Raw genomic sequence first — 12,796 nt, forward strand, 5'->3', positions numbered from 1 at the left:
CTTATAAATTTTTACCATCAAGCACATCCCACCCTTTATATTCTTCATACTTCTCATCACTCTGAAGTGTCAATAGTGCTTTGATGCATGTATTTACATACAGCAATATACATGATATAGCAAAACACCAACCAGCCCTATATACAGAGATTTAATTTTTCCATATATATATATACGGATTTCCGTATTTTCCGACCTGAAAAGTATGACCAACGTAAATAAAAAAATTGAAGATTTTTCTTCTTTTTTTATCTTTAGCTGATCACATGCCTGGATAAAGTAAAATTCTACCACAGCATATACTATAAAAACACCCAAGAAGTCACAAAACTCTCAGGTATTTGGAAGCACAGGGTAATTCTTCACCTGTAATTCTGCTTCTCTCCATCAAGGGAGAACTGCTCATATTTTGAAAAGGCTGTATTCCCCTCCCAGTCTGTCAGATCTATCCTGAGGACGTGTTGTTTTTCTTGTGTTAACTTGGAGATGATTTCATTCCCCAACCAGTGTTCACCCAAGATGTCTCCAAACCCCTGAATTGGAAATGGAGAAAATCCATGTTTCATAGCAGTGTAAATTTGTCAGAAGAGTACAAAGAAGGATGTAAAGACAATTTAAATCCCTACCATTGTGTAATTTTTCCATGTTTGATGAAAATCAACAAGGCCATTGAAGCGCTTCTGTATTACAGTCCATCCACCTCCATCTGTTTCCATGTCACAGTAGGCCTGGAAACAAAAAATTGCAAAAAAATTGGCTAAATTCAATCATTCATGTCCTTTCTGTATAAATTTGAATCTCATGTAATGCCTTTCTTCCAGGATATAACATAAACAAATAACCTTTTTTGGCATCTTACTCAGAATTCTTAGAAGTCAGTAAAAAAGAATGTTAAAGGCCCACAGAAGTGCCTTGGAATGCGCAACTTTATTCACTGTGTTGACGTAATTTCCAATGAAACAGGAAGACAGGGCTGGTTATATCTATAAGCTCCTCACCTTTTATCAAAACAGCCAATAGTGTTTCGCCTAGATCACAGCTCGACCAGAGCCATTGAGATTGTAAAACCCAATTTTCCTCAATCTCTAACAGTTTCTCCTCCAAATCTCCTCCATATTGCTTTAATAGCACTCTACATAATTCTACAAATATAGCATTGTTTGTAGAATTCAGTTATATCCGAAGGTTTTGTGGTCTGTGCCGACATGATCTGTGCGTGTATGATCTGCTCTGTGCTCTTGTGTCTCAGCCAGAGCAAACTGTGCTCACGCTGCAGTGGTTCATGTGACAGTCATATGACTAAGAAACAATTGTGTATGGCATCAGTAATGTCTAAAGGCGTCATTTTTAATTAAACATTAATTTCTTTAATATTGTTGGACTTTTTAAATTTACACTACAGTGTAGACAGAAAAATAAGGGTTAGAGTGAGGAAATGGGATTAGGACACAAGTCTTTGTGAGCTTATACAATCAAATTACTATCAACTTTTGTTCTATGGGAAATAGTGACTTTGACGTTTAGCCTTTTGTGTTTCATGGATAAAGAATGTAGTACATGGTCAGAACATCACACGGGTGTGTAAATGATTATTTTTTTTTTTTTTTCATTTTCTAATGTTTGGTAGGACTACTTTGAATGTCAATGCATTGTTATATATATTAAGTATTTTGCTGATATTTTACCACTTTGACTTGAATTAAGTAGATAGAGGTTACCTTGAACTGCTGTTTTGTATCAGGTATGGTCAATGAGTAGACCCCGCTTTCCTTGTTCCCTAACTTGAAGACTGCAGCACAGTCATTGAACTGATCTGGATCATCCTGCATCATTGCAGAATTGCTACCTGATAAAAGAAATGCTTTGTTAAACCAATGTGAACAATATGCACTATAATAAGGGTGGGAATAGTTTGGAACCTCACGATTCAATTTAAATAGATTTTCGGGGTCAATTAAAAATTGATTTGATATGTACAAAGTTTTCATTCTAGTTTTCTGTTTTGTGTTACTTGTCCTATTTAACTGCGGTAGACAGTTTAATAGGTTATGAAGAGAAAATCCCAGAGAATCAAATGTAAACTTTTTTTTTTTTTTTCTTCCTAGTTTAAACAACTCAGTCAGTATTATAAAACAAGTGCCATTTAAGCTGACTGTAATCATTAAAGATGTGACTGGCAGTCTTTTGTAATAAAGCAAGCCTGAGACATAGAAAAGCACTTAATACTAACATAAATGTCCTTTAATACAAAAATAACTTTTGCAAAGAATATGGTAAATAAAATGAAAAATCAAGAAAGTGGTAATAAATGCTTTTTGCATATCTTTTCAGCAAATTCAAATACATTAAAAAATAAAATCAAACAAGAGCTGCTAGATTTACTATAGATACAAAGTGCTATTCGAACAAACAAGAACTGCTACATTTTGCTTTAAAATGCATGTTGACTTTTGAAATGTGAGTTTACTTTGCTGTCCACCACTGACTGGAATGTCTAGATTCTTTTGTAGAAACAGAAGCTGTGGCCGATTGCACCAGCTGTGCACAAGTTACATCTTAGCCATGTTTTTACGTAAATGGACAACTTATTTTACGTTGGACTATTAAACTTAGTTTAAGATTACTATTTTGTTAGTGGCTCATCAAAACAAGCCCGTTCAAAACAGCACGCCACTGTGTGTCATAATAAAGCCTTTTTTCCTTTTTTTTTTTTTATTTTTTTTTTTTGCATCAGTATTTTTTGATCCTCAGTCATTTCAAATGCAGTTTGAGTGTTATTTTTGCTGCATATAAAAATAACTATTATGAACACGATTAAGTAGCATTTTATTTACCATTAGTTACCTAAGGCTAAAGTTAGAATGAAGGATAAACTAAAATTCACAATATTTCAACACAATTTCTGCTCATATATTTGAAGGCTGCTATTGGAATGAGCGTATACGTCATATGCTACTATGCATTACTTTACAGAGAGTTTGCGACCTACTAGCTATGCTCTGCCTTAAGAAATAATGGTGCAAATTGTGGTGGGTAGTTATGGGAACTTAGCTTTAGAAACTAGCCACTAGGGTGGTTCGCCAAAAACTAAATGTCCCCCTAGGGCCATTTTCCTGGTTGCATGGGCATCAACAGTAGGAAGTGATGTAAGTCTGCCGACAACAACATCATTTAAAGACAGCATTCAATAATGTGAACAACTGAAGAATAGGGGATGCCGTGATCGGAGCTATGTTTTTGTTGCGTGTTGTGGGATTCAAAAGTTATGAGAACTTGCTGTGCTACATATCATCGAGGCAGATAAGAGAACACAACACTCTAGACAAAGGCGACAGGTAAAAGCTGTTAACATTAGCTTTCAGTATGTTTGTCTGTAGGCTTTTTAAAAATGGTGGGTGCTATTTCTTATGGCTCTTGTTCGACCAAACAACGTACACTTATGTCACTGGTAGTTCCCATTGTGCTGGGTTAGACCCTACTCTGAAGTAGGAGCTAATTTAGTTCCCCCAAAAGGCATTCCTAGAACTAAATTCATTCCCAGTTCCTGCAGTGCAGTCATGCCAAAAAGCAGGAAATTCCACCATTTGTTCTAGGACCCATGAAAAGATTCCTCTGGTGCGAAAGCAACTTATGTCCCCAGCAGGGATGGATTATGATGTAGTCTAAATGCCCCACTGCTTGTCTGGCCCCAGGGACAATGCCTTCATCTAGGCCTTTGTCTGGGCTATCTGGCTGGTCCTCAAGCTCCTCTTGCTGCAGTGAAACACCACAGAAATCCGTCAACAATGCCTCAGATTTGAATTCCGAATTCAGCGTTATCTTGTATTTCAACTAGGGTCCCTTTACTTAAAATAAAATTGGACACACCTGATAAATTGGTGTATCTGTTCTCCACATGAAATACACACAAATAAAATGGCAAGTTTTTGCTTGAGGAATCTATCTACTGTACCATCAGTGGAGGGGCTGCAGTGGAAAATTTTTCTCCGAATATTCCCCAGCAGTCATGATACAGACAGCTTGCTGTGCAGCAAGGTTGATGGTATGTATGAAAAACCTAATGGGCCTCATTTATGAAACGAACGTATAACAGAAAACTTGCCGTTTATCAATATGGACGTGAGTGGTATCTACGATCAAATCTCACGTCAGGTCTCAACTTTAGTACGCAAGTTTTTGAGTTAGCATGAACTTTCATGCAGCATAGCAAATCTGCTGGAGAATTGTAATGAGAGCATTTTGCATTATTTTATAACTGAAGCTTAATAGATGATCATTAACCATTAAAATTAGAATGTCATATTAATATTGAATTAAATTAGAATAGATGATGTTGTTGTGAACACAAAGGATCACTACAAATAAGGAGAAAACGAGTACATTCATCTTGCAAAGTATGAGCTTTATTTTACATTCATGCTTAAAATGAACCAGGTTTTTGCCATGTATGGAAACAGCCACCAAATCCAGAGCCGAGCAACACCAACAGGAATGATCCGCTTTTATAGGGAGCAATGAACACCATGAAGCGGTGCTCCCAATCACGCAGTCAGCCCATCACCTGCAAACAATACAGACACAACACACACACACACACAAAAAAAAAGGAACGGCCTACAGGGGCGTCACACCCTCCCCATAAAATAAACTTGAAAGTTCCTTCAAAGTTTACCCCAAAATTACAATGCGTCCAAGTATCAATGTCAACGTGACACAGTATCCGAATACATCTCCTAAACTGCAGCACCATCACTACTCGACGAACTAGGTCCTAAGAAGAAAAAACAAAAACTAAATAACAGAAACAACAATATATCACATACTCCTAAGACACAGGAGCACGGGACAATGCGTCCGCCAAAACGTTTTCAGTTCCCTTTATATGGCAGATCTCCAAATTATAAGGTTGTAAGAATAATGACCAGCGCATCAATCTTTGATTAGGGTTCTGAAGAGTGGTCAAAAACGTATGATCACAAATCACAACGGACGTCCCACCCCCTCCCACGTAAATGGCAAAATGCTGAAGCGCCCAAACCAGTGTCAATGCTTCCTTTTCAATAACTGAATGATTCAGCTGATATGACAAGAATTTTCTCGAAAAGGAACATACCGAACACTCAACTCCCTCAGCGTCATCCTGTAAAAGGACAACTCCAACCCCTACCTTACTAGCATCCAATGTTCCCTCTAAGCTGCACTTCTGAAGCCGCGACCGCGCAGAAAAAATAACTGCCGCGCAGAGAACAGACATGAAAATGAATGTAGTAGTTCAAATGATAAATAATTGCAGTGCTCTGGACAACCGCTATAGAGTTATTATCGCTATAGAGTTGGAACCGGTGAATACGGTTTACAGGTTTCATAGAAAGAGAACGATTGAGCGCGTGTGAGCTGGCTGGCCCTGAGCCAAATCAGTCGCCTAATCAGAATACTGTAATGTTTGCGGACTAAATACATCAATACGAGAGGCAACGCGAAACAAAAAGAAATGTGAAATAAAACGTCATGTTTTAATGAAAAGTGGTGGAAATAACGGATGATGGGCACAGAATGCTAACAAAACTCTGAGACATTTACAATCACACACCCACCACAGGTGTAGCTTGCAAACTCAAAATACATCAGTGATATACCTCAGTTTAAATAGATTTTTGTATGTGGTGGTGTGGGTTTCAGGGATGTTTAGATAACTATAAAAGATTTAACGTTCACTTTTCTTAAAAAATATTGAGCTATCAGATGTTTAAGTGCTTCAGTTTGTTTTCACTATATAATATATTAAAACAAATGGAAGCATTTAAACTGATATAATACTGTATATCAGTTTAAATATTTAAATATCATATTATATTTTATTATATTATAATGTAAGCCTAATAAAAAATTTATCTCACAAGGGGATTGTTTAGGGCTCCTTGCCACAAAAAATCTTAACCTCCTGGTATGTAAAATCTGGGAAATTCATAAGCAATAAACATGTAATTGTGATGGTTTAACACTGTCTGTTGCTAATAATTGACTGTACAAAAACACATTATGGTTGTCCCAAACCATCATTGTAACTGCTCATATTATATTATTATAAAGAATTGAACTGTCCTGCAGGAGGACAGAAATTATTTTTTAATAGAATTTCTTGGCAAAGACTGGTAAAGTTAATACAGCAATGTGAAAAAATCTCAGGTAACCTAAAATGTGCTTAATTTAGTGACTGAACTGCTTGTTTTCAAACATATTGTTTAATAAATCACTAACTTACATCAAGGGTCAAATAAAATAGAAATGGCACATTAAAGTTAAATGTTACAGTTGTATGATAAAACCATTTTTTTTGTGTGTGTTTACGTTCGTTGTACAGGTCTGATATAAAGTATGTTTTTGCTCAGGTGGCCAAAATGTGCGCTCAACAGAGAAAAGTTTTGATCGGCGAGAAAAAAAATTAGAGGGAACATTGCTAGCATCTACATGCATTTTAAATGGTCTATCCCACTAAGGAGCTGCAAGCACTGGAGCTCTAGTAAGCAGTGCTTTAACACACTCAAAAGCATTTTGACCACTTCGCTAGGTTCACTGTAAGACAAGCATCTTTCAAGCGATTAAACAGCGACCGAATTTGGAATAGATGTTCCTCCCATGAATCACTATACACGACCAAATCGTCCAAGTAAACCGCACACCCCTCAAGCCCAGCTACCACGCAATTCATTAACTGTTGAAATGTGGCCGGTGCGTTTCGCAGTCCGAAGCTCATAACATTATATGAATATACACCATCCGATTTCACGAGCACGCTCGGTCAACGGGACCTGCCAATATCCTTTTAACAAGTCAAATTTGCTAAGATATTTTGCTGTGCCCACCCGATCCACGCAATCCTCTATACATGGTAGCAGAAAAGAGTCTGGTTTAGAGTCTCGTATTGGAGGGAAATCACCCACATCAATGTCATGTTGTACTATGTGCGTCTGGGAAGGAACATCGGAAAACAAAGACGAATATTCCTGAATTAACTTAGCCAATTCCAAATGTTTTTCAGTTGAAAGATGATCAAAAAGTGTTGGCAAATTGTTCAGTTTCTGAATTACTTAACCGAGGACACATCACGCAGTCTTCAGGTTCGATGGCTTCCTCATAATCCAAAGGCAACTCATTCCTTGATGAGGCATGATCTACGGATAAAGCAACAGATTCTGTTTTATGAGGCGTTGCCCCTTCCTCCCGCACATAATAAGGTTTAAGAAAATTCACATGACATAATTGTGTTTTAAGTCTTCTCTCTGGCATACCAATGACATAATGTTCATCAGATTCCCTCTTGTGACGACATAAGGACCGGCAAACTTAGATTTAAATGGCGATGAAACAAGTGGTAACAAAGCCAGCACCTGGTCGCCAACACAAAAAGAACGATGTTCCGTTCTACGTTCATACAGACGTTTCATTTTTGACTGTGGCCATTTCAGATTTACCTTCGCCAATTTAACAGCTTCAAAAAGTCGTCTTTTAAAACCATCCACATATTCAGTCAAATTTTTCGGTGGTTCAGTAGATACCCAGCCCACTCGCAGAACAGCCAACGGCCCACGAACCGTATGCCCAAAAATAAGTTCATTTGGGCTAAATCCAGTACTCTCCTGAGTCACTTCTCTCGCCGCTAACATAAGCCAAGGTAAGCCCTCCTCCCAGTCTCGATCCAATTCCATACAATAAGCACATAGTAAGGACTTCAATGACTGATAAAAGCGTTCTAAGGCACCCTGACTTTGAGGATGATATGGAGTGGATATATTATGCTTAATATTTAGCTGATGCAAAACCTCCTCAAACATACCAGAAGTGAAATTAGTACCCTGATCTGATTGTATAATTTTAGGTATTCCAAAAACCGACATGAATTGAGACAACGCTTTAATCACAGACTTTGTCGTGATTGACCGTAACTCAAAGGCAGCCGGATAGCGTGTAACTTGACATATAATGGTCAGCAAATATTCATTGCCAGATTTAGAATGAGGCAAGGGTCCGACACAATCTACAATTATATGGTTAAATGGTTCAGACACAGCAGGAATCAGCTGCAAAGGAATCAGCTTTGGATTTTGATTAGGCTTACCTGACATCTGGCATGTATGACACATGTATGACATCGCGTTTTAGTCGAGGCCAAAAAAAAAATACGCATAACATGATCATAAGTCTTTTTCACTCCAAGATGCCCCGATAAGTCGTCATGAGCGAGTTTCAACACCATTGAACGAAAAGGCGTTGGAATTACTACTTGTACAACTTGTGAGCTGCCATTCCTATGCAACAACCTAAAACATCTTTGACATTTGCTGTGTTGCTTTCATGGATTACTCATTTGCAGAACATGAGACACAAGCTGGCAGTCATACGTGATGTAGTGAGTGTAAAGGTGACACATGACTAAGTTGTCCTTGATATCAAAACATCACATGTTAGTGCTACTCTTGTTGCTGTCTTCAAGTTCTGCGCGTGATCTACTTTTGTTTTAAATATATTTTTGAGCAGATTCTTAAAAGACAATCTATGCATGGCATACATGGAAAACATCACAACCTGCTGGTTTTCTTTTTTTTTATTTTCTTTTTTTTTTTTACAACCATAGAAATAAATGAAGAAAAAGTATGCAAATAATCAGAACACACTTATCCCTACCCATCCCAAATTATCCCACAAAACTAAGGTAAAGGGGAGAGGGAAAAAAAATTGAAATCAAATATCCAATGGAGGTACAGTTTCAACAAAGGAAAGAACAGTGTTCCACATTTTATAAAATGAGTTAAGAGTCTCTAATGGAGTATTTATTTTTTTCCAGGTGTAGAAAGGACATTAAGTCTTGCAACCAAGAAAAGTTAGGAGGAGGACATGAGGATTTCCAATGTAACAATATTTGTCTTCTGGCTACCAGTTAAGCAAAAGCAATAATATCAGCATGACGTTTGTTGTACAAGCCATCAGCAGGGGGTACTCCAAAAATTGCAGTTATTGGGCAGGGTTTCACAGAAACATTAAGAGCCTTTGACAATGTAGCAAAAAAAGAAGACCAGAATGTATACAATTTAGGACATGTATAAAATATGAGTATGATCTGCTGGGGATAGCGAACATCTATTGCACCTATCATCTTCAGGTAAAGAAAGTTTCTTCAGTTGTGCCTTGGTGAAATGAATTCTGTGAACAACTTTGAACTGAATAAGATTCAAACAAGCACAAAATACAGACAGCGAATTTTAGCTAGAGCATTATTCCACAACTCTTCGCCAAGTTCCAGTCCTAGCTCCCTCTCCCAGGTTTCCTTGAGTGCAAAAAGAGGAGGGAGCTGTGAAGAGCGTAACAGCCCATAAATTGAGGCAATATGGCTGTGAGATTTCAAAAGTGACGTAACTTCAATTAAAGTTTCCTTTGGCTGGTGAGGGAAGATAGCAAAATGTGCTTTAGCAAAGTCATGTAATTGAAAATGGCGAAATAAATTGTATTTGGAGTTTGAATCTACTCAGCAAATCATTGAATGTCACAAATGTGTGATCGTAAAACAAATTGTGAAACGATATGAAACGCTTTGGTATTAGGAAGAGCGAGACCCCCTTCTTGTTTGGTTCTTTGAAGAGTTGACTTGTGTGCACGTGGAGACTTACCAGCCCAAATATACGAGGATATAGTGGCATCAAGTGATTTAAAAAATAAATAAATAAAAAATTTGTGGAGAAAAATGGGAACAGTCTGAAATAATAATAATAATAATAATAATAATAATAATAATAATAATAATAATAATAATAATAATAATAATAATAATAAAAAGTATTTGTGGAAGGATATTCATTTTAATCGATTCAGTTCTACCTACTAATGATAGTGGAAGACTGCTCCACTGTTCCAAAGATCTACTTTAATGCGGTCCATTAATTTTGTAAAATTTTCTTTGTGCAATGACTTCAGTGAGTTTGAAATATGAATCCCTAAGTAATGGAAGCCTGAAGACATGCGAAAAGGGAGCATAGCTGGAGGAATCTGTTTTGCCAATTCATTTATAGGAAAACTCACTTTTAGCAAAGTCCAGCTTATATCCTGAATTCTGAAGAGCCAAACTCATTCAATAGATGCATTATCTATGCAGTTAAGAGGGTCTAAAACATATAACAGGAGAACATCTGCATATAATGAGGCACAATGTTCTCTTCCTCCTCTGTGAATACCTGAAAATACTGAAGATGATTTTAATGTTATAGAGAAAAGCTCTATAGCCAAAGCTAAAAAGGAGAGGAGAAAGGGGGCAACCCTGATGGGTGCCACGAGAAAGAGTGAAATAAGGGGACATTATGGATTTTTTTTTTGTTTTGTTTTTTTCCACACAAGCTGAGGGAGTGGAATACAGTAAACGAACCCATGAGATTAGATCCGAAACCAAATTTTTGTAAAGCCACAAACAAATAATCCCACTCCACCCAGTCAAAAGCCATTTCCATGTCTAGCGAGATGACCATTTCTGGGCTTGATGACCTGGATGGAGTAAGGGCTACATTCTGAAGTCTACGTATATTGGATGACAACTGACGACCCAGTATGAAGCCAGTTTGATCATCTGATATAATGGATGGAAGATGAGCCTCTAACCGTTTGGCCAGCTAGTAATTTAACAGCAGCATTAATTAGGCTAACAGGTCTGTTGCTGCCACAAATTTGAGCATCTTTGTCTTTTTTTTATATTAAGGAAATCAAAGCTTGGTTTAAGGATGACGATAAAAAGCCTTGATCTAAGGAATGATTGTATAACTAATAATTAGGGGGATAACTGAGTGAAACTTGTTTTAAAAATCCGCAGGGAAGCTGTCAGGGCCAGGAGCTTTGTTGTTTTTCATAGTTAAGATGCAGGAGGCTATCTCCTCCAAGCTAAGAGGCTCATCTAAGCTACTGGCTATATCTGGGCTTATCTTGGGTATTTCTAATTGAGAAAAGAAAGACTGAATATCAGCCATGTCCAAGCAGACCTCTGACTTGTAAAGATTAGAATAAAAAGAACTAAACTCTTTTTAACCGATTTATTTTAACCAAATCTGTAATAAGGTTATTTGAGGAATCATACACCTGTGAGATTAAAGGGATAGTTCACCCAAAAATTAAAATTTGATGTTTATCTGCTTACCCCCCAGGGCATCCAAAATGTACGTGACTTTTTTTCTTCAGTAGAACACAAATGATGATTTTTAACTGCAACCGCTGCAGTCTGTCAGTCAAATAATAGGAGTGAATGGGAACTTCTTTTATAAGAGTAAATAAAACTTGCTTAGACAAATCCAAATTAAACCCTGCGGCTCGTGACGACACATTGATGTGCTAAGACACGAAACAATCGGTTTGTGCGAGAAACCGAACAGTATTTATACCATTTTTACCTCTAATACACCACTATGTCCAACTACGTTCAGCACTCGCTTAGTGAGGTCTGATCGCGCTCTGACAGCGGAAGTGATGTCTCACGCTTATACTTCAATGAGTGCGAGATATTACTGCCATTGTCAGAGCGTGAACTATCCCTTTAACTGGGAAGCAGTTTGATGTCTGAGCTAAGATGCTAGAAGACGGCCAGCTCTATCTCCATGCTCATAGGTTGCTCTTGTGCGTTTTATCAGAAACTCTGCTTTGTTTGTTGTCAGCAACAAATTAGCATCTGGTTTAAGAAATGCTTTTTTGGGTGGTAAATAATGGTGCAAATACCAGTAAATTGTCTAGTACAAACCTTGGTAAATCACCTTGCATGATTCATTTAAACACTCCCCATAAATTGAGTCTGAAAGGGAAACTCTTACAAATGCATATGCAGTAAGGTCAGCCACTAAAATAACTGTCCCCATGCCTTTTCAGCGCTAATGTCTTTAGTAAATCGTGATAGTAGATTTTTTTTTTTTTTTTAATGCCAAAAGAGGGTTTGCTTAGCGCAAGCTGTTAATAAATCTGGCCCTAAGTTGGTAGAAGTCAAAAAAATTGCAGTAATAAGTAAAATTAAGGTAACAAACTCAAAGATTAAGTTAATAGAACTTTACATTTTGATTTTGTTCTATACAAACATGTTAATTGCAATTTAAATTAACTATTGACTGAGCTAACATAGACAATTTGATTGCATTATCATCATATTAACACAGCTGTGGCCAAAAGTATTGGCAGTGTCAAATTTTGTGTTTCACAAAGTTTGCTGCTTCAGTTATTGTGGTGTTGGTTAACATTGTTTCTAGATTGTGCAGAGTGATCAGATTCATTTTAAATAATTGCAAAAAGTTTAGTTGGCCCCCCCAAAAAAAAAAACTTTATCAAAACTTTATCGGGCAAAAAATGACCAGCTAAAATAATTTCAATAATCGTATCAGCAAATGGGAAAGTATGAACAACTACAGGTAAAATCAGTCTATTAGGATTATAAGAGCTGCAAATTGTTTTAAAAAGAGGGAAGAAGTGCTTCCAATCATTGTGTTCTTGTGTTAGCAATGGTTACCTCCAAAGGAAGGCATGCAGCCATCTTCACTTTGCATCAAAATGGCCTGACATGCAAGGAAATTGTTGGAAAGAATATTCCGCCTGAAAGAACTATTTACCTTGTCATCAAGAACTTCGAGAGAGGTTCAGTTGCAGTGAAGAAGGCTTCAGGATGTCCCAGAGTGTCCAGCAAGCATCAGAACTGTCTCCTTCTTAGGAGTCAGTTACAGAATCGTGTCCTCGCCATTGCAGAGCATCTGCACGCACAGTAAGGCAAAAACTTTTGGACAACGGCCTG

At 37.4% G+C, this 12,796-nt stretch overlaps 2 protein-coding genes across 4 annotated transcripts in view; one reads left to right on the top strand and one right to left on the bottom strand.

The window, feature by feature from the left end:
- The window catches only part of mcph1 (microcephalin 1), a 184,541-nt gene that overhangs the window by 142,255 nt on the left and 29,490 nt on the right, over positions 1-12,796 (top strand). The gene's annotated exons all lie outside the window — the stretch shown is intronic.
- The window catches only part of angpt2a (angiopoietin 2a), a 52,305-nt gene that overhangs the window by 11,485 nt on the left and 28,024 nt on the right, over positions 1-12,796 (bottom strand). For both annotated transcript variants that reach the window (XM_048207390.1, XM_048207389.1), the window contains exons 5-7: positions 1,719-1,846; positions 627-728; positions 367-533 (exon numbers count right to left, since the gene is read on the bottom strand). In XM_048207390.1, coding sequence (XP_048063347.1) covers positions 367-533; positions 627-728; positions 1,719-1,846 — 397 coding nt within the window. The remainder of the gene's footprint in view (positions 1-366; positions 534-626; positions 729-1,718; positions 1,847-12,796) is intronic.

The sequence above is a fragment of the Megalobrama amblycephala genome, linkage group LG11 (genome assembly GCF_018812025.1).
Source record: "Megalobrama amblycephala isolate DHTTF-2021 linkage group LG11, ASM1881202v1, whole genome shotgun sequence".
NCBI classification, from domain to species: Eukaryota; Metazoa; Chordata; class Actinopteri; order Cypriniformes; family Xenocyprididae; genus Megalobrama; species Megalobrama amblycephala.